The following is a 25,792-nucleotide window of genomic DNA, read 5'->3' on the forward strand; positions in this document are numbered from 1 at the left end:
CACACACATAAAAAACCTTAACCTGTGCACGCGCAAACACACACATGCACAAACGCACGCACACACACACACACACACACACACACACACACACACACACAAACACACCTACACACACACGCACACACACATACACACATAAACAAGTGTGTGTATGTGGAGATGTCTGTGAGACTTGGGGGTCTGAGCAATGCTAACACAAGAGGTCTCACTACCATTCACTTTGATGTCCTGCCTACAATGCTTGAGAATGCCGCTTCAAGTTTTACCGCAGAGGGACACTGTAATTGAAAAAAACAAATAAAAAAACATAATTTAAAAAATATTGATCTCTTGTATATTGTATCCCCTAAAGCAGTTTTCTTCTTTGATGAATTGTATGTAGTAAAATTAATCTTAAACTTTTTGAGTTATATATTTATTGCAGTTAATGGATGTCGCCTTGGATGAAAGCGTCGGCAAAATAAATGTAATGTAGAGAATTGTAACACTTCACCTCATCTCATTGTACACATTCTGCATTTGAAAACAAATGTTTAATAGGATTGATGTCACTGCTATGTGTTGGCTTTTATTGATTTGTAATGTTTCTATATATGCTTAAATCATCAAACGTTACCTATAGCTGCTTTAAACATAGTAAGAGATGTCAAGCGTAAGCAAATAAGATTGATAGTTTCATATTTACATGTTCTTTATCAACATTAGAGGAGGCCATTAGTGTGTCTTAATTGTCGCCTTGGATGAAAGCGTCGGCAAAATAAATGTAATGTAGAGAATTGTAACACTTCACCTTATCTCATTGTACACATTCTGCATTTGAAAACAACTGTTTAATAGGATTGATGTCACTGCTATGTGTTGGCTTTTATTGATTTGTAATGTTTCTATATATGCTTAAATCATCAAACGTTACCTATAGCTGCTTTAAACATAGTAAGAGATGTCAAGCGTAAGCAAATAAGATTGATAGTTTCATATTTATATGTTCTTTATCAACATTAGAGGAGGCCATTAGTGTGTCTTAAATGTTAAATACATGAATGTAATTTTTATTTTTACAAGGAAAAATTTTATTTGGATTTTGGGTTAGTAGTACATCCTCAATTGTCTCAATGTTGAAAAAATGTCTGACCAACAGCGCTAGTTCCCCTCAGTTCATGGCTGGCAGAATGTGCTAGCATGCATGGATGCAATATCTTTGATATGTAGGGTCATATGTCTTCTTCACCCATGCGTGCCCTTTGCAGCTTCTAGTGGAGGAATGGCAGCTTGCAATCTGTTTATCAGTGAGCTACATCCATGACAAGTAGGATACGTGCTGGTCATATAAATAAATGCAGTGAAAGAAATGGCAGCTGCTCCTAAATACAAATTCGGACAAAGTGGGACTTCAAGAGGAATAAATCATGTATAGAGGCGAGGACTGTTGGAGGCAATGTGGACACTGGTCACACACAGATGAAAGGATTATTGATCTATTGATTTATCTAGCATTTTCTACAGACTTTTATAAGCAGACAAAAACACAAAAGCACAAACATGATCAATGATAATTTATGCTCAAAGCGCTCTGTGGAGTTAACCCTCAAAGCTTGTGGTCAAATGTAAACTCAAAGTCCTCAAAGTACTAAATATGTCTTTGTTCATGATTGCCTCAATTTACATATTAGGCTAAAGCAAACAACAGTGTCCTTGCAAAAGGACAGCAGCAAATTGCTATTAGTGCCAGCTCGAGTAATTCCATTGCAACAATTGCCCTAAATGGAACTCTATTGATCCATTGCTCTTCATGGGATAACAAAGATTTGAGCCATGACTGCGTGGCATGAGTCAAAACAAGGTTCCTAGCAGGTAGGTCCCCACCTGTTCCCTTTCTAAGAGTGCAACCTTGAGACTTGTTTAGAGGACAAGTGGGATAGAGAATTACAGGCCCATAGTAAATATTTATTTTGCTACAGGCCTAATAAAAAATTGAAGACAAGAGTGCCTTGAAGTGGATTTTTCTTGTCTTTTCTCAGAAGGTTTGATGACAGGGCTGATGAAGGAAATTATTGACTGTCGCTGTTCTTTCTAACCAGAGGTGGGAGCCAGCCTGGCACTGGGCTGGGCCAGGTTATTTCGAGTGATGGATCTTACTGTGAACTCCTCCTTGTTCACAGTAAGACCTGTTCTCTGTCTGTCTTTCTCTCGAGTACACAAAGAAAGGGAAGTTCAGAGGAAAGCAGAAGACAGCAGATGAGCGCACTTGCTACATGTTGGACTAGGCATACAGGGAGAGAAAGACTCACATGTAAAAACAGTGTTAAGGAAATGGAGAAGAGAGAGAGGGAGGGAGGGAGAGAGAGAGAGAGAGAGAGAGAGAGAGAGAGAGAGAGAGAGAGAGAGAGAGGCCAAGTTAGTTCCAAACTTAAGGCTTGGAACTAACTTGGCTGTTTTACAATTAAGGATCATCCCTGGTGGAAAGACACAAGCAATTGGAAATCTCTTAACCCTGTCAAGTTCTTAGTTAGTCAAAGGAATATTTTATTTTAAAGAGTAACAGATATTGAGGATAATGTGTGTTGATGAGGGTATTGTGGGGATTTATAGAACAGCTGACTTCATTGTGGGTTACATTGTATGTTGAACAAAGAGGCATAGAGCACAAACCTATTGGCGCAGCAGAGTGCTAAAATATGCACTGTTTACACACACAGAAATATATACTCACACATAACAGGCACATATGTTCAGCAGAAAAATACTTTCTCTGTAGCAAAGAAGGAAACAGACACATGGGAGAGTGCAAGCAAGATGGGTAGATATTTGGAAAGAGGGAGAGAAAGAGATAGAGAGAGGGAGAGAGAAAGAGATAGAGATGGAGGGAGAGAGGGAGAGAGGGAGGGAGAGGAAGAGAGGCAGATAAAAAGAGAGAAAGAGAGACAGAGAGAGAGGGAGATAGAGAGAGCATGTGCATGTGGGGATGTGCACATTTGTCTCTTGTGTTAGGAGGAAGAATCTGTTTCAGAAGCTGCCAGTACGTGCAGGCTATAAGAGTTGAGGTCAAGCTGTTGAGCGAAGCTATGTGAGAGGAATAAGAAGCCCCCTTTGTCACTCTGCATCCCTAGCGTAACATGTTCCTTCAAACACGCATGCACACGCACACACACACACACAAAAACACACATGCACACAAACACATCCGCGCACACACATACTCTATATGCATACATCTTAACATGCACACACTTGACTCAAAAGGGTAAGGCCCTCAGATTTATGGACAGGCAGATTGAATTGATGGATTTTGTCCTCTTTCCTGCTCATTCCCCTTGAAAATAGGCAGTGAGCAGGGTTTTCAGAGAACATTTGTTTCCTATTATGCATGTGTTCAGAATGAATAAATCCCTCTCCTCCCGTCTCTGATTAATATTACAGCTCAACATACAGCCGGCTCCTTATCTCTCTGTGGAGTGAATTCTGAAATCCATTAGACTCATTTCTTCTAGTTACGCTCTCTCTGACCCCAGATCAGAGGCAAGAGTCCAAGTGCCAAACACGCTCTCATGGGCTCTTGAGCGGCTGTTGTGGGGCGGAAAATAAAGACCCTTCCTTTGGTCTCTTGGCCTTTTCCCATCTGTTCCTCACCATTTAAACAGCACCCATTTGGTTGGTTTACTCGTTCCCAAACTGTTCATTATGTGAAACGGCCATTGAGCCGGACACCAGAGCTGGCAGGGCTAAGGATGGCCAAATCCTAGCGTCAATAGCCCCTCTATGAACCTCCGAGGAGAAGGCTCTCTCTGTATCCTCAGCCCCGCGCTGATGGGTCCTCCTCTTTTGTCTTTCCCTGTCTACATCACCCTCTCTTTTCCATGTAGTTTTTCTTACTTCCAGTTCCTTTATTGCTGTATTTGTTTTTCATGATGAATGCCCAAGAACAAAACACGGAAAGGTGTATAGTGTTGTGACATTGTTGATCAATATACCGTAGAATTTAAAGTGATCAAAAAAAATCTGTCTGTACATTTTCGTGTTATTGATCTCTGTTCCAGAAGTCCTCCTATGGTATAGCAGTACTTCTGGGGGGAAGACGGCACAACGCCTTGTTTCCTGTATCGTAACAAAGATATTCTACTGACAAGAAACTCATTCACACAAGTTAATGAAGCTTTCAGAAGGGGATATTTCAGTACACTGTGTTAGTTTAAAGTCTTTACAGACACGACTTATCCCAGATGCCCGATTCAAGCATCATGATTGGTCAAAACAACTAAGGATCAAAATGAAAGTCAAACACCCCATTCACTCATATATGGGCTCTTCTGCCATCAGACTTTAGATATTAATCTGAAGTCTGATCTGAGAGACTATTGTGTTAACGATGTTCATGATCCTTTCCAAAAAATAACACGACAACGGTTACACCCTTCACATTTCTCCACAAAATCCTTTGCATTTGTGTGATAATGTAATAACACATGTGCTATAATAGCAAAAGACAAGTTTAAGCGTCATTATTTTGCCTTTCTGACATCCCATGTACTCAGCCTCAGCCAATCGTATCCCTTGTTCAAGCAGTTCCCACTGTATTCATTATTCACTGCCCTAGCCTTCTCCTGCATTAAAGAGACAAACTGTTACTGCTTGAGATATTACAGGACAAAATGTTCCAACAAAACACGCTAAAACTCTTCTAAATTAAGATATGTTCAACAATGCTTTCCAGCGATATAATGTTCTATTTGTGTGTCTCTGGTTGATTTTAGTTCCTTTTGTTAAGTTTCAAGCTGATTTGAGTGAAAATTAAAGAGAGTGGGGTGTATATATTTGATTGTTAAGAGTTGTGTCTGTGTGTATGTGTGTGTGTCTGTGTGTGTGTGTGTGTGTGTGTGTGTGTGTGTGTGTGTGTGTGTGTGTGTGTGTGTGTCTGCGTGTGCGCGTGTGTGAGAGACTGTCAGCTGCTGGCTCTTTGTTCCATGTTGTTTGCTTTGTGATTAACTGGTGCTTTGGCCCGTGGGAGTATACGTTGTCTCTCAACACGCTCCTTACGGCCTGTTTCTTCATGTTTCAGCTCCATAACTTTGAGCAATACCACAAAAAGAACTGTCAGACAGTCTGCACACATCTTGCAATCAATTATGCAAGTTATGTGGGCGGCTGATGAAGTCGCGTTCACCATTAGTTCCGAAAGAAAAACCCTGCTTTGTAATTTCAGCATAACTTTTTAATGAATAAATGGCTTCTCTTAACAGGCGATAGCAGGTTGGGGCTTGCAATGAAGGAAAATACCTAATTATATTCAAGTAATTTAGTCATTATTTACGTGTAAGCTAATTAATGCAAATTAGTGCCAGTCTGCCAGACTATTTAATTTGAATGAAGAACAACCGTCAATAGGTTTAATTTACATATAAAGACGTTAGGGGAATATCTCAATGGCAAGGCAGGAGGTGAAGCGCGCGTTTGCGCTGCTAACAGCGCAAACGCGTGCGGGAATAACAAACATACAACGCTCGTGCGTAGCTGACCTTTTGTCTCGCGGCGGTCAGGTAGGAAAGGGGGCGGAGACTAAAGGGAAGGAGGCGTCATCTTAATAGCAGGCGGACAGACGGGCGTCCCGGACACAACAAATGGTTCGGTAGTAGCGCGGTTGCTTTCATATGGTGCTGGTAGACGAGCGCCGAGTCTTTAGGCGTGATTTGTTAGCGCTCCGAAAGGCACATTTCCCCCCATTGACAAGAAGCATGGGAGACTTCTGCTGACACAACGGAGAGATACACTCTGAGACCCACTATGGCTGTGGACGGTAAGTGCGCGTTTATAACCTTTTAAAACAACTCATATTAGGCGGACAGGGACGGGAATGTATTTGAATAGGCTGACGAATAAAATAATAACATAGACGAAACAATGTTTTTCCATTTCATTCATTTTTTTTCTACGTAATCTGGAATAGAATAAGGTTGATTGTTGAGCCTACAGAACCACCATTTGTTTTGTATAAAGTGATGCTGTTTATTTATACATTTGTTTCTACATTTGTACACGTACACCACCTTTATCTAGCTGTGTCAAGTTCGAAAAAATGAAGCCTGACGTGAAAACGTTACATGCGACTTATAACTTGGTCTTTCCTTCAATACATGTTAACATATTCTAAGTCATAATTGCACAAAATACTTGTGTGACAGCTGTATTTGTGTGTTGTAGCACGCAACATTAACCATCTCTTTTTCAGAAGCTGAAACAGAAGATGACATATCCAATTAAGTTGGACATGTTTAGTCGACAGTTTTTTCTTGCTGGGTGGGCAACTAGGATACCTGGCTGATTGGACTGGGATTACTAGAAAGAGAAAACTAAACTGGGAAGTTAGGAAATCGTGGGTCAAAGCAAAACGTCAGCTTTCCAAAGGAGAACCCATACATTGTTGTGTTACATCTTTCACTCCTGCTCCTGTCTGATCTGCTGGCTGTTGCTGTGACAGTGGTGTGTTGAGCGAGGAGAGGACCAATCAGCGTCTCTGCAGCGTCACTGACATAATTCTGCTCGAGTAGTTTGTGCTCATCGTCTCCTTTAAAGCAGGTGTGCTGTTCTTCTTTAGTATGTTCGCAGGCAGGTCGTAGGCCTTTGTGGGGCACTGGTTCCGTCCGCTGCATTCCAAGTGGCAAACAGCAGGCTCTGTTCAATGCATTCACAGTTTACTGAAGGATAACTCAAGCATTAGTTGAATCACCGCCGAGGGGTGAGGACGCCTCGTTGACATTAGCTTTAATGAGCGTCGGTGTAGAAAAGGCAGTGGAGGCAGCAGCAGGCAGCTTTGAAAGCACACAGACACGCACACTTAAACGCAAACACAAACACACGACACCAGGAATTTTGTTTCGTTCATCTCATTACAATATATATACTTTTTTGTTGCAGACTTTGAATTTAAAATGCTTTCAGGAGTATTTCTACAAAGGCACACAGACTATATTTACGTGATGGGGATGCGTTCTCTGATCTCCTCAAGGGCCCCCCGGCTCCAAGACTGCAATCTACTTATGAACCCGCTAGCGTTTCAATGTACTTTCAGTTTGATGTTGTTTGGTTCTCTGACGGTAGCGTGCTTATGGTATCGATACGGGTTCTGCCGAGTCAGAACCCTGTGTAGCATCTGGAGCTGCCACCTTATTTATGAGGATGCTGCTGAACTTCATTATTTTAAATTCAACAGACAGAGGGAGTAAAATATAACTCATTTGACATGATGTGCCTCCCACTGCGCTACTATATTAAATAGGCACTTTTGCACACATATACGTTACAAAAATAATACCCATACTCTACAACTATCATTTAGGCAAGATTCACCCAACGCATCATCTGGTGACACCCAGAACATATGGCTGCATTGTAACACCATAGATAAGCAGCAGCTTAACAAATGATGCTGCTGGACCGATGTGCTGTCCACTGAAAGAATGGGTGAGAGAGAGACAGACAGACAGATACAGAGACAGAGACAGAAAGGGGGTTATTTTGTATTTGTCCAGTGTGTGTGTGTGTGTGTGTGTGTGTGTGTGTATATGTGTGTGTGTGTGTGTGTGTGTGTGTGTGTGTGTGTGTATGGCAACCTCAATACTCTGGCCAGGACTTGCGGGGATCTGATGAAATGAATGAATGTGATGCTTCTGAGAAAACATGCAAGCACACAAACACACAAACACGCACGCTCATAGGTACACATACGCACACACGCACGGACACACACACACAGACACATTAACACACACGCACGCACGCACGCAGGCACGCACATTCATATTTATACCCAAACTGACAGGGCCGTCACTATAGTGAAAGTCATTTCTCAGCTGGCTCTGAAATAATAAAAACAACCCCTAGTTCTGTCTACAGAGAGCACCTCTCCCAACCCATCCCTTTGTGTCTGCGGGTTGACATTCAATTCATTTTCCCCCTATGAGGAGGAGAAATATATTGATGCCCTCAACAGCTCAATTAAACAAAGTGGCCAGTCAGATATCCACGATTGGAAGAACTGAATGAATGAATGTCTGAAAGTGAGGGCAAACTCATTTTTGTTTGTACTACTAATTTGTTATTTAAAGACCCAAATACCCTCAACACAGGTTGTTGTTTTTTAAAATCATTATCTCACAATCGCTTTGGCTATTGAGACGTGCGTATGTTGCAAAAAATACAAAGCCTGTCAATGTGGAATTACAGGAAAAGCGATATAGATATGTGAGCTCTCATACTCGGGTCATTGAGTCGTTAAGGGCCTTTCGCCTGTTGATTTATTAACGACTCATAAAATATAGCTCACCCAACATGCACAGTCACAATTCTAGGTACAGCAATGTCGTTAGAAATGTACTTCTTTTTGGGTGGTGGCAAACAGAATCAAATATTGTTCAACAATTTTTCTCCTGGTTACAGTCATGGTTGCAATAATATCGAGTGTGACTATTGGTTGTTCTGCGTTTCTGGGATCAGAATCATCTGTTAGTTTGCTTTGTATTGACCGAGGCAGCAAAGCTGTTTCCAGCTAACACTTTAAACAGACGAGGAGGAAACTGTGAAGTGTTAACTCTCCAGACCGTGGCTAAAAGCCCAACTCCATTCACTGTACGCCAAACCCTTACAACCACAGGACTAATCAAATCCCACAGTGGTGGGCTCATCCAGCTATGAAGTAATGCCCCATTTGTGTGTGTGTGTGTGTGTGTGTGTGCGTGTGTGTGTGTGTGTGTGTGCGCGTGTGTGTGTGTGTGTTTGTTTTGGTGTGTGTGTGTGTGTGTGTGTGTGTGTAGTTGTGCGTGTGTGTGTGTGTGTGTGTGTTTGTTTTGGTGTGTGTGGGTGTGTGTGTGTGTGTGTGTTTGTGTGTGTGTGTGTGTTTGTGTAGGTGGGAATGTTGACTGTTTACACAGACAAACGCGTTGTTGTTTTCACAGCTTTAGCCCACAAAACAACTAGTCCTTTTGGCATTTGGATTTGCCATTTGCTCTTGGAAACGAGATGTGTAGGACTCTCTACCGTCAATGTCGACACAGCAATCGGCGGCCAAGCTAGCCTCACTATTAAAATGACATCATACATCACATATAGCTCAGGCTTATATGTGTGTCTTAGAAAGAAGAGGGCGAAACCGAGCGAGCAGACAGACGCATGCAGAGACATACGGCGAGGCCCCCATGACTATGATGTAATGGCTGATCCATTGGCGGCTGAGCTTCTGTGAAAGTGACGTATTACCCTAATGGATGGTTGCTCTGAGTGCTGTCCTTTATGCAGAATCCCACCGACAGCTCACCTGCAGAGAGCTGGCTAGGGAGAGAGGGGGAGGGTCGGAGGGAGAGAAAGGGAGAGCGACGGAGGGAGAGAGAGAGAATGAGCTACAGAGGGAGCGAGAGAGTGAGGGAGAGAGAGATAAAGGGAGAGTACTAGAGAGAGAGAGAGAGGGATAGGGAGGGAAGTAGAGACAGAAAGAGTTAAATAGTCAACGAGGGAGGGAGAAACACTCACACAATGCTCCATGAGCGACATTGATTGGGTGGTAAACAGTAGGGTTCACTTTCACATAAATCAACACTATTAGCATGTGCGTTTTGTTTGTGTGTGTGTGTGTGTGTGTGTGTGTGTGTGTGTGTGTGTGTGTGTGTGTGTGTGTGTGTGTGTGTGTGTGTGTGTGTGTGTGTATCTGCGGACATGTGTCCATGGGTTTGTGTGCGTGTGTTTGTTTGTGTGTGTTGTAAAAGACATGGTCATTTTGTGTCTATGTCTGTGTGAGATACATAGAAAGTCAGTATGTGTGTATGTATGTCCCTTGTACAATATGTATTACCGTCTTAGAGGGCTTGTGTAATGTGACGTCACTTGCAAATGATAATGTTACTTTGGTCGTTGTTTAGTAATTAAACATTGAATGATTTGTCATTACATTTGACACCACAGTACTACAATTCTCTTGAGGCCTGTCAATATGATGGGGTATTGCTAACAAAAAAATCCCATGATGCATCCTGATGTAGGAGCCCTATTGGAGCTGGCTTGTCTGGGTCAGGAGTGGCTGCTGTCTGCGATGCTTCAGGCGAATTTGGCTCGGCCATTGTCTATGCGTTGGGATAATTGCTCAGGATGACCTATCTATCCCGGCCCCCAACTTTATTTCTACGTCCCATCTCTGTTCATTTCATTTTCAAAGTGACGATGCCCCCGCTCCGCTCCGGTTCACTGCTTCGGCCCCCAACCCCACTTCCATACACACGCACACACACGCACAAGTGCACACACGCGCAGGCACGCACACACGCAGGCACACGCACACACACACACACACACACATATCATACCCTACATCCGAGGCTGCCCCTCCCCCTTTCATCGTACTCTGAATTATAGTGTGCACAGAGCTGTATCCAATATCTCTACTTTAATTAGCCTTTTTGCAAGGGGGAGAGGTAACCAAGGCGGAACTGTGTATGTGTGAGGGCTGTGGGTGTTTAAAAGAGATTTAATTTGCTCAAAGGTGTATTCTGATTTGGGTATACTTTCATACAGCGGTTGTGTCAAACACGTACATGCACAGTTTATTACCTGCAGACTTAATGTCATACTAAATCAATTTGCGTGTTTGTATTTTTCTCCGTCTCTCTCTCACAACCTTTCCTTGCAATGCTTCCGCCTCGAACACAAGCAGTGAATCTAATAGACCAAAGTAGGCTCATAGGCTGATAGGACATTTGTGTATTGTTATGCCACCTCGTAATTATGTCAGAGAGAAAACTTATGAAACAATTAAGTGGTTTTACGCAGCGGGGCCATCATGCAGATTTGCATTTGTTATTCCCCATTATCATACTTCTTGAGAATGTGCACCGCACGTAACTTCCACTCATTTCTTAGCTACCTCAAACTTAATTTTCTCCGAAGTCTTCAGTCTTCAAGGAGAACGGTTGACCTTCGCTTCCATTACTTCCTAACAACAAACAGCATGATTAGGTGCTGGCCTTGTTGGGGATGAGGTGAGCTGGCGGTCCAATCATTATTTCTTTCCCCTTCTTTTTTTTTGTTAATTGGGCGGCCTACCCTGACCCGACTCTTCCAGAGGTCATGGAGCTCTTCTTTTTTTTTTGGCTCCAGATTGCCCATTAAAGCAAATAGCTAACGGTAACGCTAACGGTTCCAGCAACGTGATAACAAGATGGACGCCTTGGCACACTCAGAGGCACCAGTCACGTTCAGCTGCCCAAAAAGCAATTACAGCCGCGCTTGTTACCGAAGACTTCGATGGTTTGGAACTGCTTGCGAGTTGCGTATGTGCGTACGTGTTCATGTGTGTGCTTGTGTGTGTATGTGTGTTTTCATGTGTTCCTGTGTGTGTGTTTGTGTGTGTGTGTGTGTGTATATAATACAATACGCTTGTATAATAACGCTTGTATAACTCCTCACTGCACTATCCCATAGGCTGCTCCTTCCTGTCAATAGATGGTAATCCTATTTTACTGCCCCCCTTTCTCTTACTAGCCCTGACAGATTTTTCTACCCCTACTCCATTGCTCTACATAAAAAGGCCAGAGCATTCATCCACTGTGCACACACACACACGCACACACGCGCACACATGCGCACACACACGCACACACACGGACACACACGCACACACACGCACACACACACACACACAAACACACACACACACACACACACACACACACACACACACACACACACACATTCATCTTGTGGCCCATAAAGCAAAGTGTGGCGGTTTATATTGACGATATAGCCCGGTCCTGACGGAGGGCGAAACACCTCTGGCTGTCACACCGCCCCTCCAACCAGCTCCCCAAGCAGCCAAGTGTCAGCGTGTGAGCTCTAGCACCGACACTGGAACACAGGGTGAGAGTAGAATTGGGCTTTAACTCTCTCTCTCTCTCTCTCTCTCTCGCTCTCTCGCTTTCTCTCTCTCTCTTAACCCCTGTAACTAAAGTTATTCCTGCCTGGCCTCTTTGCTGGTACATCTGTCATATTTTGTGTTGCTTTTCCATTTACTCTTACTTTGTATTTTGTTTTCTTTAACGACCCCTGTCTATGGATTTCTCTGGCAATACGAGTATTTTTCATGTCCACTCTCTCTTCGGGCTCCTCTCTGTTCTCTTATTCAACAGTGGTCTTTTGTCTCATAGATATGTAAAAAAGACAGTATCCCACAATGCCTTGCATTCCCTGCCAGGCCTCACTGGCTTGGTTTCTCCTCGAGGCTGAGGTATAAAATAGAAATAAATGTGAAGCAGTCATGTCTTATCCAGTTAGTATGTGGATAACACATTTTTAAAAAGACTATGGTTATTTATTTATTTGTGGGTGATTTCAGCCTTTAAATAAAAACATTTGATCTGATTTTGGGCTGCTTTTATCAGTGATCCAACAGATTTGTTTACTTAGATCAGAGTTCTTGTAAAAAGAGGCCTGCCGGCTGGTGGCCAAGTCCTTCTAAGAATTATCCTAATTCTATCTTGTTGCTTCCCTGCCATCCTGACAAGACGGAGTGAGATTGAGGTCAGACAGATGTGTGCATAATGCTCTAGCTTGACGATGGTTATCCAAACCTTGCAAATCATATCAAAGACAAGAAATGTTTAGGGATTCTCAGCTCCAAACATCTAGCTCTGCCACTCATTAGAGCTTCTTTCACACTAGGAACAGCTATCTCTCTCTCTCTCTCTGTCTCTCTCTCTGTCTTTCTCTGTCTCTCTCTCTCTCTCTCCCATCCTCTCTCTCTCTCTCTCTCTCTCTCTCCCATCCTCTCTCTCTCTCTCTCTCTCTCTCTCTCTCTCTCCCATCCTCTCTCTATCTCTCTATATCTCTCTCTCTCTCCCATACTCTCTCTGTCTCTCTCTCTTTTCTCTTCACCAAATGACTGTTTCTCTTATGTCCCGTGAGATTATAGTTTGTGTGTGTGTGTGATCGGTGGTTCTGACCTAGTTGACACACACACGCGCATGAACGCACGCTGACATACATACACATACACACACACCACTCCCCTGCCATCGCTGTCTGTATCCTTTTAACCTGATTGCCCTGGACTCCAGTGAGAGTGTGCCGCTGGTTTACCTTATCCTGTAGATTAGGGGGGATTTGTCTTGTAAGAGAGGGAGATAGAGAGAGAGGGAGGCAGGCTCCCCTGGACCTCCGCTGCCCTAAGAGATCTCGGAGGCCCAGTGATAACAGTATCTTCGCACAGGACTGATGGGGCCGGGTGGCTGTTGAAGTGGATGAGGTTGGAGTATAAACCTAGCTTGCCACTTATTTAGCTTACTTTGAAAATTATACTCCTAGCCTTTTTCATATATTTTACTTGGGAATAGTATTTGTTTAGATTTTTCTGTAAAATCAGTTATGATGTCATAAGAGATGCACTTTATTAATCCCAGACGGGTCATAGGTAGTCATGGAAGAAACTAAGAATAAACAGAAAGAAAGCAAACTTGTGAACAAGAGCAGATGGTGGTCAGAGATGATGTTGAGGCTGCCATCCCAATGTCCTGCGTTCTTCCATGATGCGTTGACAATACACGAGACAACACACATGCACACACACACACACACATGCAAAACTTAATATCCCTGACTGGCGCAGGAACAACTTTGCATGAAGATGGAATAAAAAGTGACTGTGGTTAGTGATACAGATGATCTGACCACGACATCCCTCACAGGGCGTGTTGTTCAAGACTTGAGCAAGGTCAACAAAGGACAAGGGCACAAGGATTGTGAAATCTAAATCTAAAAGCCTCATATAATGATGCATTGCTTCTCTTATTTGAAGTGAGATTGGCTTGGTATCAACGGCCTATACTGCATTTGACTTTAAATGAACTGGAGTGTATATTAGTATTCGTTTTTTGGATATTAGTATGCGTGTTTGAAAAATTATGTGAGCATGCATATGTGTGTGTGTGTGCGATTGTGCTCTGTGTGTGGGTGTGGGTGTGTGTGTGTGTGTGTGTGTGTGTGTGTTTGTGTGGGTGTGCGGGTGTGGGTGTGCACGTCCACATGTGTGGCGGTGGTAGCCCAACCAGTCACTCACGCATGTTATTACTTCCCTATAATTAACATGATGTGGATGGGGGATAATTAGAGTGTATGCGTGTGTGTGTCTGTGTGTATCTGTGTGTGTCCCTGTGTGTCCCCGGGGACATCAGAGTGTCTGGATGATAATACGGATGCTGTTCACTGAAGAGGTGCAGTAAGATGCAATTAGAGTTTGCGTTTGTATTGATTTGTTAAGAAAAGAAAAACTGCAATAATAGCAGTAAGGCCTTTCACATTCTGTGGCAAAACGGGTTAAAAGTCAGCCAAACACACACACACACACACACACACACACACACACACACACACACACACACACACACACACACACACACAAATACACACACAGACACACACACAGACACACACAGACAGACACACACAGACACAGACAAACACACACATACACACACACACACACACACACGCACACACACACACACACACCCTCTCACTCTCTCTCCCTCTCTCTTGTTCCCTCTCATAATGATTGCATGCATGAATGCAGGTGTTTGTCTGCACACACATACACAGAATGGGTGTCTGCGTTTAATTCATTTCTGAGTTTATTCATGTGGAACTAAGCATGGCTTACTTTATTATACAGGCGCATCTAATTGTTTGAAATAAATATTATTCTGTGGATGTGCCTTGTAAAATGAATAAAAAAAATAGATATTTTAAACGCATTAGTGACATTCTGGTTCACAGGGGAAGACATGATCTTTTACTAGAGGCTGTAAAGCCTGCTATCAATCGGGAACTTATGGTGGCCAAGTGTGTTGAAATGGTTGCCACCAATTTCATGTTAAGAAATAGAGGGATAATTCATATAATTTTAACTCCTGTGTAAAAAACTGTAAATGTTTACATCCTAGCTGTGACAAAATCACAACTTTAACAAATAATCAGTAACGTGATCATTTGTGTTTTCTTTTTAAAGTTTGTCTTGTTTTTCACTGTTAGTGCTCCTGGGGTTCCCTGAGCTCCATGGGAGCGGTTGTTAGCAGGGGAAACACGGATGCATTTATTGGTTGACAGTGGCCTAATTCTGGTTGCCTTTGGCAACCAAGAACCCATTACTACCAGGCCCAGAATTAATTGCAACCAATTCTTTTTTCTTTTCTTTTTTGTGCTTTATGTACAATAATTAGCAATGCTTCCGAGTCTTAATTACATTGATGAGAAAAATCCCAGTGAAATTCCCAAAGAAACTAATTAATTGAGAACTCGTCATGGAGATTGAAGATGTTTTGCAAAAGTAATTGCTTCAGTTTTGCACAGTTTAATTTCTGTGTTCTTTTTTTGGTTTTATTTAAGCCTTTCACTTGAAAAACCACCAGAACGATTTTTCAGTGACTATAACCATGTTCAAAACAACAAGTGGAAAATTGAAGTGAAGAAAGAACTGAACAAGGAGGCACTTCCATGGGGAAAAAGGAAGAAAGTGGGTACATTTCAGGAATAAAGAGAGAAGAACTCACACAGGCTGAAGCATAAAGGTTTATTTGCTTTCATTTGACCCGGAATGTCTGAATACACTGTTTGAAATCGGTCTGAAGTGTGTGTGTGTGTGTGTGTGTGTGTGTGTGTGTGTATGTGTGTGTATGTATGTGTGTGCATACGGATGGTGTGTGCATATGCGTCTGTGTGTGTGTGTGTGTATTTCTGTGCGTGTTTGCATGTGTGCATACATATGATATGGTTATGCATGCGTGTGTGTGTGTCTGTCCAGTATCCTCATGTGTGCAGTGATCTACTTTTAATTATCTCGCCTCTCTTATTCTGAACTTTTCGCTTCAGATGCCCGCAGTGGTTCTTGTCTCCAAGGAGGGAATAGCACAGCCCATCCCTCAGTCAAACAGTGTGTGTGTGTACGTGCATGTGTGTTAATGTGTATGTGTATGAGTGTGTGCATGTGTGTGGTAGTGTGTGTGTGTGTGTGTGTGTGTGTGTGTGTGTGTGTGTGTGTGTCTGTGTGATTGTGCATGTGTGAAAAACGTAATTATCGTGTTTATCACTCTGTCTGGCACGAAAAAAAGACAACCCCCCTCCCAAAACAGGCAAAATTGCAGTGCATGATGACTTAAGTCGTACATTCATCCCTGTTCATGTGAGGGCTCCCCGACATGAACAGGGAGACCTCATCAGTAAGTGAGCCCGTCGCCACTGGTAGGAAGCAGGCAGAAGGGCAGAAGGGACCAGAGAGGATCACCTGCAGGTGTGAGGCTAATTTGCCTTCACTGCCAGGCTGAGAAGAAGCGATTCTCTCGCTATTTTTAGGGTTTGCAGCGGAGCAGGGTGTCGCTAGGGTAAAAAGCGTTCACGCATTGGCTAAAGAGACCAGCTGCTGCCCTTGCTGCAGTGGACATCCGGCCTGCTGGGTGTTTTAGGCCGGTTTAAAAAATGCACTTGAAAGAAGATTGGTACTCTTTTCTAGCTGACGGCTAATGTCAGTCTCATCTCAGAGATGATGATATAGCCATACTTTGCTCTAGTGATTCTGTGTTAGCCTCACATACTTGTAATGGTGTGACTCTCTCCTTGTGTACATTGGAAATGGGGACTCGACAATGACATGAAAATGGCTGTCAAAAGGTATCGTTATTTCCTAAAATTACCTGATCAGAGTCAAACATGAGCGCGGGCAAGATTCAATTCATTGAATCAAGCCAGATGTTATTTTATCCTTCAATATATTATGCAGATGTTGATGTGCAACAACACCTGCGTACCGTCACTAGCCAGCACATATTCAGCATTAGCGTTTGTTCAAAATTGGCCCTCAATACTTGAAGCTTTGGGAAACATGTCACAATATTATTGGTTAATCCGATTGAATAGTGACTTTGAAGGACAAAAATATCCTATTTCCAACATTTGTACAAAGGAGGCTAAACTCAACGTTTGCTACGGGTTTTCACCCTTTTTCCATCTTTTACTTTGTTCTGTGTCTCTCTTCTCCCCGCATTGCTGTGCTCTGTGTATGCTCTCAGCATTATAGCTGACACACAGCCTAGCAGCAGAGCAGCAGAACAAAACCCAGCCGGCCCCGAGAAGCCCAGTGAAACCTCCTCGCTGGGCTGACAGATATACTGGGTCAGATGCGCTGGGTTTGCCGACGTGTCGAATCATTAATGTTGTTTATGAATCCGCGAAGTATCTCCCTTTTGTTTGCCTCACATTCCTCTACCTACCTCGTACTGGTACTTTGGATTTATTGGCAAGTTGATGCATCCATTCTCTCTCTTTCTCTTTCTGTCTCTGTCTCTGTCTCCCTCTCTCTCTCTCTCTCTCTCTCTCTCTCTCTCTCTCTCTCTCTCTCTCTCTCTCTCTCTCTCTCTCTTTCTCTCTCTCTCTCTCTCTCTCTCTCTGTAATGCTTTCTCTACCTATCCTATCCTATAAGCCTATTTACTATTTATTTTCATTCTCCTTTGTCTTCTCTTATCCCTTCATCCTGATCTCTTTGTATGTACCCGCTATCTCCCACCGTGGTCATCTATTCTCCACGTCGTCTGCAAAGCGCCGTTGTATAAAATAGCCACCTGGCTGTGGGTGTGTGTGTGTGTACATGTGTGTGTGTGTGTTTGTGTGTGTGGGTGTGCGTGTGCGAATGCATCTCTGTATATCTGTGTGTATGTATTAGGTGATGTTTGTATGTGTGTGTGTGTGTGTTTGTGTGTGTGTGTGTGTGTGTGTGTGTGTGTGTGTGTGTGTGTGTGTGTGTGTGTGTGCGTGTTGCACGTGCTAGTAAATCTCAGAATATCTGTGTGCATGTGTTAGGTGATGTCTGTGTGTGTGTTTGCAGGTGAATCGCATGTGCCAGTGTATTGCGTATTTATTTGTGATTGCCGTGAGGTAACCATGTTAACAATACACCATCTGTTAGTTGTTGTTATTCTATGTTGTTTTTAATATTTCCACTAAAGCGAGGCGATATTTCACCCAGCACGCACTGTGCGAGTGCATGCTTCTTCTTGTGCATTGAACATGTGCGGGATGACAAACACATACACAAACACATGCACACAAACACACACAAACCCGCACACACACATGCACACACTCACACATGCATGCAAACACAGTATGTTCCGGACACTCAATCAAATATCGAGTGTTGAAACATTTTCCATCCCGTTCTGATAACATGGGCACAGTAGGGAAGCTCAATATTGACCCAGAGGACCAATGAAACAATGTCAGGGAACTGTGGTCCACTCCCATCACAGCAGCAGGCCAATATTGGTCTGGGTGGGTGTCACACATGGGTGCCACAAAAATCAAATATCGGGTGTGAAGGTGTGTGTGTATTTGCATGCCCGTGTGTCATAGATGTGTGCAACAGGCATACCATATTTTGTGTGTGGCTGTGTATGTGTTTGGATTCTTTCTGTGTGTGCACATTCCCAGGGTTGGTTCATTATAAACAACACATCTCTGAGTGACTCGCACCCTTTCTCTCTCTCTGTCCGCTGTGGAAACCTGTTAACTTTAACCTGTTAACCAACGTGTTCACCCTTGGACCGGCAGAGTTGTCTCCTGAAACCTGTTAACCAACGTGTTCACCCGCGGACCGGGACCTGGTACAGTACAGGATTGTCTTCTGTAACCTGTTAACCAACGCGTTCACCCGCGGACCGGGACCTGGTACAGTACAGGGTTGTCTCCTTTGCCTTGGTCCGCCCTGAGCCTCCATGCTCAGCAGGGAGTGGGGGAGAGGGCACCTCCACGCCACCCTCCAGGCCATCACTGAAGGTATATGCAGTGAGGACCATAGAACAGGGCTGCTATATGGATGAGGGTACCAGGGTGATGACTGGCCCCAGGCCATCACTGAAGGTATCTGCAGTGAGGACCATAGAACAGGGCTGCTTTATGGATGAGGGTACCAGGGTGATGTCTGACCTCGGAGTTGGGGTTGCTTTCCATCGGTTGCTCTTCATGATTATTTCATAACGCCATGATGAGCCGTGGATTAACTGAGCAAATGTTGGGTAGTCCTTCTGCAAATATTTTCTTGTCATGTTTATATTTAATTGTGCAGAAAGTGAATAGGCTTGTTCGTATTAGTGGCAAAGCTGTTCTTTTATCGGGAGTAAACTTATTTTTAATGTGAACTTGGTACAGAACAGTTGTAATCTTGTTCTGAGAGGTGGCGATGTGTTACACAGGGTTATGAAGTCTGGATTTAATTATGGCATTTTAGTGCTCTGCTCTGGCAAGCCGCACTCCAACACATTCTCACACAAAACAATTATGCACTCAGGGAAAAAATAAACACGGATTGAAAAAAATACGAAGGCAATCTTGTCTGAGACAAGAAGGGATGGGCATCTCTCTTCATTAATTCTCTAACCTATCCCTTGATTGCTTCCCCATAGAATATACTGGATGGACTTTTAAGAGCCTGCGAATTCTCCAGATAGATAGATCATTCACAATTTGGTGCAGTGGAGGCATGCAGTGCAGAAGTGTGTTTAAAATATGTTAATATATTTTCAATGAGCTGCTACACGGACCTGCATTTTTAATGTTGGTTTAAAAGAGTTTGTGTCAATGATTAAATGATTTAGCCCCTATGACAGGATCTAATTTTGTTTAACCATTTTAAATTCTGCACGCCATCACTTTGTGAATGAAAATTGTTCAAATGATCTGTGATGTTTTTCTCTTGTGGTCTGTTGACCTTTTAATTCAATTTGGCCGTGTCATGCCCCCGTATGATCTGATGCCGTGATGCATTGCCAGATCCAATCGTGACTCCTCTTCTCTCAGCGGATCAGGTTTCATACAATATGAATGCTAGCACTCTAGCGGATGACATGTGGACGGGGACCCAGTCAGGGGGACCATGGCATTTTGGACACACACATTGAACACACACATTGAACACACACACACACACACACACACACACACACACACACACACACACACACACACACACACACACACACACACACACACACTCAAAAACATACACTCCCAAAAACATCACATCACATACTGTACGTAAATGCACACACACTTACACATGTGCACGCATAGATGTATGCACGAGTACATACACACACGCACACACGCACACACACGCACACACACACACACACACACACACACACACACACACACACACACACACACACACACACACACACACACACAAACACACACACACACACACACACACACACACACAAACACAGACATACACATACACACAGAAACAAGGGGCCAAAATGAACACAGCTTCCTGCCTCATTAAATATAGTATCCTGGCTCCTCTTCAGCTGCGATTCTATCATTTCCATTATGCAACCGCGCCATTATGCAAGTCAGACTAATTAAGACACAGCCTGGCCATCCATGGGTCCATAATGGGAGCCGACTTGTTCTGGACGATAAGAGGCCCGTGTCCCTAATCTCCCCGTCAAGAACCAAACAGATCAGTGTGTTTTTGAAATACGGATATTAGCAAGATACCGATCAAATTCTATGTCTGACCTCGAACACGAAGAGCGAGGTTTGAAGATCATCCCATTCCCTGCGTGTTCTTGTCACCTAAAAGATAGATGTTTCTGCAACCAGGGGGGACGAATCTCCTAGGAGGGGGAGGGCAATTAGCCCCGAAAACACACCTTCTAATTGAGTTGTCACTCAGGGTAAATTGTTGGTTGGTCTTTAACCTGCTAAACGAAAGACTATTTCCGGAACAATCTTAGCGGTTGTTTGTTTCCTCTTTGCGGCTCGGAGATCCACCCGGTCCCTCCTCCTCACTCTCCTCACCCTCCTCACCCTCCCTCTCCTCCGATGTCCTTCCTTCACTCTACCCTCATCTTCGCTGACATTTGTTCCGGGCGTCTCCGAGTTATCTGCTCTCAGCCACATCGAATCAGCAGCATCTTCACTCTCACCTCTGACGGCGCTTTCCTCCCCTTGTCTTTTACTTTTCAGCTCCCGTTTCTCTGACACCTCATTATCAGTCTTAGTCTCGGATGTGTTTTCTGCCGGTGATGTCTTTGACATTAGCCGACCCCTGCGGACCCTTGTCCTTCACACAGATTAGCACCCTTCCCCTTTTATGGCCCTAGGACCAGGAGCCCGGGCCCCGGGGCTCTGTTGAGCCGGGATAGACCTTTCTCTCAGTGTGTGCATGTGCTGCTGCCTAAAGGGATCTGTAGGTGTACACCCCTCCCCCTTTACACAGTGTAGGATAATCAATAGTTCTGTCCGATTTGTCAGTGGGGTCTGCAGGAGGGCGCTGTAGTGTAGTCAACTTTGATTTGATCATGAGGTAAGACGATCGTGGCTGTCGAGGCTCTGTGGACCATAGCCAGACTTAAGATGAAGGTGATTCCATACCCAAGCTATTGAAATGGTACTACACATTGCCCTGGTTATAATGGACACATTATGGACTGTCCGACCATCCAAACTTAAAACCTTCGGTGACAGAGCCTTCTCAAGAACAGCACCCAGACTCTGGAACTCTCTCCCCCAACCTGTCCGCGACTCTCCCTCGCTTCCCATATTCAAATCCTGTTTAAAAACCTACCTCTTTTCCCAAGCCTATGACCTCCCCTACCCATAACCATCCTTATCCCTATCTACTATCACACTCCACCTTGCTTCTGTTCTCTGTTGTGCTGTCTTCCGCTTGTCCCCCCTGATTGTCATCTCCCTCTTCGTGTTTTATGTAAGCGTCTTTGGGTCACTGAAAAGCGCTATAGAAAATGAATGAATTATTATTATTATCACATGTTCGTGGCAGCCTCTGCGTGCTACGATGTTTGAACATGCACACCCCCTGCTGTGTTATTCCTATACTTAGGCCAAAGCAATAGCAGATTACAAGGATAAAAGGATATGAAAGCCATTAAGATTGTATTTTGGGCTTTTAGTCATCATATGCAAGATAAGCATACCTACATAAATACATAAACACACAAACACACTCACAAACACAAACACGAGCCCACAGAATTAGTTGCCTTTCCTAAGAGTTTCTTTGTTGTTATCTACTGGTCATAACGGCTGTGCACATTTGTTGTGTCCCTACTGGCCCGTTGGTTTGCTCCAACAACGCTGATGTTTATGAACAGTACAACCCCGGTCACGCCACTGCAGCAATGTCTCATGGCAGAGTGGATAATGGAGTGCTATGCATCATGGGAAAAAAAAAAACTGGGCTATGAGGAAGAAAAAGAAACCTTATCTGATTGTATTTTATTCTATCTTTAGTTATTATGTGATGCCTCTCTTTAGGCTCCTGCTCTTTCAGAACGGGGGTTATTTCATGGCTCATTCCTGCGACGTGGGGGCGCGGGGTAGGGTGTGTGGGGGGGGGGGGGGGAGGGGGGGGGGTGCCCAGTAGAGTAGGGCACGGCCAGATTGCCTCACACGGCCCGATATAGAAACACATCTGCACCAATGGGGGACGCATTAGGAGACGTAGTGGATGTCAACAGCTCACGCTGCTACGGGCGGCTAGATGCTATGTTTAGGCGGCAGGTTGAATGAGGAATGCAGCCGTGAAATGGGTGAGCGATGAAGCTCGGGCCACTGGCAGATCACAACCTAGCGTGAAAGGGGCTGTGATTTGCTTTATTCCCCCCTCTGTGTATAACTTGGCCTGCAAATAGAATTTTTATCTTTTGGTGTTGAATAAGAGGAAATCTCAGGGATTCGTCTGAGTGTGTGTGTGTGTGTGTGTGTGTGTGTGTGTGTGTGTGTGTGTGTGTGTGTGTGAGTGTGTATGTGTGTGTGTGTTCTTTTGGGGGGGGGGGGTGAAGTGCACTGTGGTGGCTTCTCTATAGCGCCTGGAGTGTCTAGGATTATCCAGGCCTGCAAAGACCTCTGCATGAAAGTAGAACACACACACACACACACACACACACACACACACACACGCACAAAGGCACACACACAGAGACACTCACTCATAAACACACACACACACACACACACTCCCTCACTCACGCCTCAAGGTTACAAAGGTAATGTCAAACTTTTAGCAAAGCCCCCGCGCAGCAGAATCGTCCTCATGGATTCATTTTAAAACATAATTCTTTCTCGGGAGTCAATGAATAATGTCCGGTGATGCCATGCTAATCTATCCGTGGGATTTGGCTCGGAACGCCCTCCCAGGCTCCAGCACCTCGTAGCTAATTACTTTCTGGAGCTCGGGACCAGGGTCCCCTCTCTGCTGGATGACACGGGGGGCTCGGGGGAGGTGAGTGGCGGGCTCTCCACTGGAACAGTGTTACACTGACCCAGCCACCTTCCACCCACACTATCAATCCACACTGACACACATTGGTCCAGGGAGTCTAGAGCTAAGGGCGCTTTTGTCTTGCGGTCGAAAGGTTGTTGTTTAAAAGACGAATGTCTGCAGCGAGAGAGGCAGTGAGGTGAAGTGTCTGAAGTGCTCGTTAGCGAGCAAGAATTTATTTTTCCAGCGGCCTTAGATCACTGTTTATAGATCTGATATCTATCGATCATGATCTTTATGTTAAAGACAGCATCTGTAGCAATAAAAACTATAACGATAAAACCATTATTAGAGGGAAGCCCAGAGGGGCACTTTAGTCAATGAGGTCCAATGGGCAGTGGTGTAGGCCACAGCAGCCACCCACATGCCACACGCACGGGCCTGGCCTGCAGTCTGTACAGAGAGTTGGAGCAAGCCAGGGGAACCTGCTCCTTAATGACTTGTATCTCAAATCCATTGCCGGTCACTTTGGATACAAGCGCCTGCAGAAATGGATGGAAGCTAAAACCTAGCAAAGTAGTCTTTTTCTCACATTACATCCCTAAAGGATTTTTAAAGGCGCTCAGACACATTAAAAGTTACCAACACAAACTTTGTAAGAGGCACTGACCATGTCAGTGTCTTGGACCATTAAAGTGGCCTTTCCACCTCACCTGTCTTTTATTCTTCCATTCACCTGGGCCGGACCCGATAACCGCAGTGCTGAGACCCATTGTGTTTGAACTCTTTCCCGCCCTATCCCTCTCTTATTTGCTGACTCATCTGTCCGTCCTCGTCTGCTCCTCGGCTTGTTTGGTTGTCGGCGGGGGAGTGCATGTGTCCTGTGTTACAGCTGGACTACATCTGTTAAGTGCAGCACATCACAGCCATTAGACCCTGTGGGTCTGCCCTCCTACGTCCTCCTCAGTTCGTCTACGTCAGTGTCAGGACATGTTCCCTTTCGGCCACAGCATCAATACAACATGAGTCAACAACACGACTGCGAGGGTTGGTACTTGGTATTTTTTTGTTTTAAGAGGTAAACAGGGCGAAAACAGGGGGATAGCTCATGTGACACGAACAAGAAGTAGGACACTTCAAGAAGTGAAATAATGATAGGATTGTTCGTAAAAAATGTGTACATTCATCAACCCCTGTAAAATCGAAATCCATAATGCTAACAAAAGGCTTGCAAAGCGATCTGCCATTCAGGAGGTTGATATCGTACCCTAATAACAATGAAACCAAGCATTGCTTGTAATTCTTCAGAACTCCTCAGCCGGGCACTAACGATGCCAAGGAAGTCTGTGCTTTAGTATCACAGCTGCTTCGCTTTTGTGAATGTGCCAGGTGGATGTTGGAGTGATGGATTTTTAAGTATGGAACCATAAAGGGGTGATGTCAAATTGTCATCTTTATAGCACTATTTAAAATTGAAATACACCCCTATTTCAAGTAGAGCTTTTTAACATGATTAACTACGGCCTCCCCGCCCCTTTGTCTCTAGATGTCATAGTCCCGACCTCCCGCGAGGTTAGTCAGTTCACCTCAAGTTTGCACGGATGGCTCTACTTTTAATTGATTGTCAATACATTCTCTGTTTGCATCCTCCATCTTCCCCTCTATTGTCTCCCTTCACTCCGTCTCCTCTCTGTCTCTCTTCACTTTCTCTTATCCCTCCCTCCCATCACTCTCTCTTCAACGCTCTCTCTCTCTTCTTTCTCTCTCTTCACTCTCTCTCTCCAGTCACTGTCTCTCCCTTTCTTCTCTTACCTTCTCGCTTCGCTCTCTTCTCTCTGAATTTCTTCACTCTCTCTCTTCATTCTCTCTCCCTTCCCTCTCTTCCTCTTAACTCTGTCTCTCTCTGCAAAATCCTTCTTCACTCTCTCCCTTGTCTCCCTCTTCACTCTCTCTCTCTCTCTCTCTCTCTCTCACTCTCACTCTCTCTCTGTCTCTTCAATCTCTCTCCACCTTCTCTCTCTTCACCCAAGGCTCTCCGCCTCTCCACTTCCCCTCAGTCCTGTCTCCTCCTTCTCCTCCCCCTGTCTCCTCCTCCTCCCCCTCAGCGGAGTTGACTGACAGTAATGAGAATCAAGGCCGGAGCTGGGTTTTGTCCTGTCAACCCAGCTGACGAGACAGCAAGAGTAAAACACAGTTGGAGAGAGAGAGAGAGAGAGAGAGAGAGAGAGAGAGAGAGAGAGAGAGAGAGAGAGAGAGAGAGAGAGATAGAGAGAGAGAGAGGGAGAGGGAGAGGGAGAGAGAGAGAGATGAAGAGATGGAGAGGGAGGGGGAGGAGGAGGGGGGAGAGAAAGGCAGGGGAGAGAGAAGGAAAGAGAGGCAGGGGAAAGAGAGAGGCAGAAGGAGAGGGAGGGAGAGTGATGAGGAAAGAGAGAGGGAAAGAGAGAGAGAGAGACAGGCAGGGAAAGAGAGGGGGAAAGACAGTGATG

The 25,792-nt window shown here is 44.4% G+C and overlaps 1 protein-coding gene across 1 annotated transcript in view; it reads left to right on the forward strand.

Moving 5' to 3' along the window:
- Positions 1-5,676: 5,676 nt before the first annotated feature.
- Positions 5,677-25,792, forward strand: part of LOC307078785 (sterile alpha motif domain-containing protein 10-like) — a 44,138-nt gene continuing 24,022 nt past the window's right edge. Inside the window, exon 1 of the mRNA XM_079740758.1 lies at positions 5,677-5,791. Coding sequence (XP_079596884.1) covers positions 5,779-5,791 — 13 coding nt within the window. The 5' untranslated portion in view covers positions 5,677-5,778. The remainder of the gene's footprint in view (positions 5,792-25,792) is intronic.

The sequence above is a fragment of the Pollachius pollachius genome, assembly GCF_949987615.1.
Source record: "Pollachius pollachius genome assembly, chromosome: 8".
Lineage (NCBI taxonomy): Eukaryota > Metazoa > Chordata > Actinopteri > Gadiformes > Gadidae > Pollachius > Pollachius pollachius.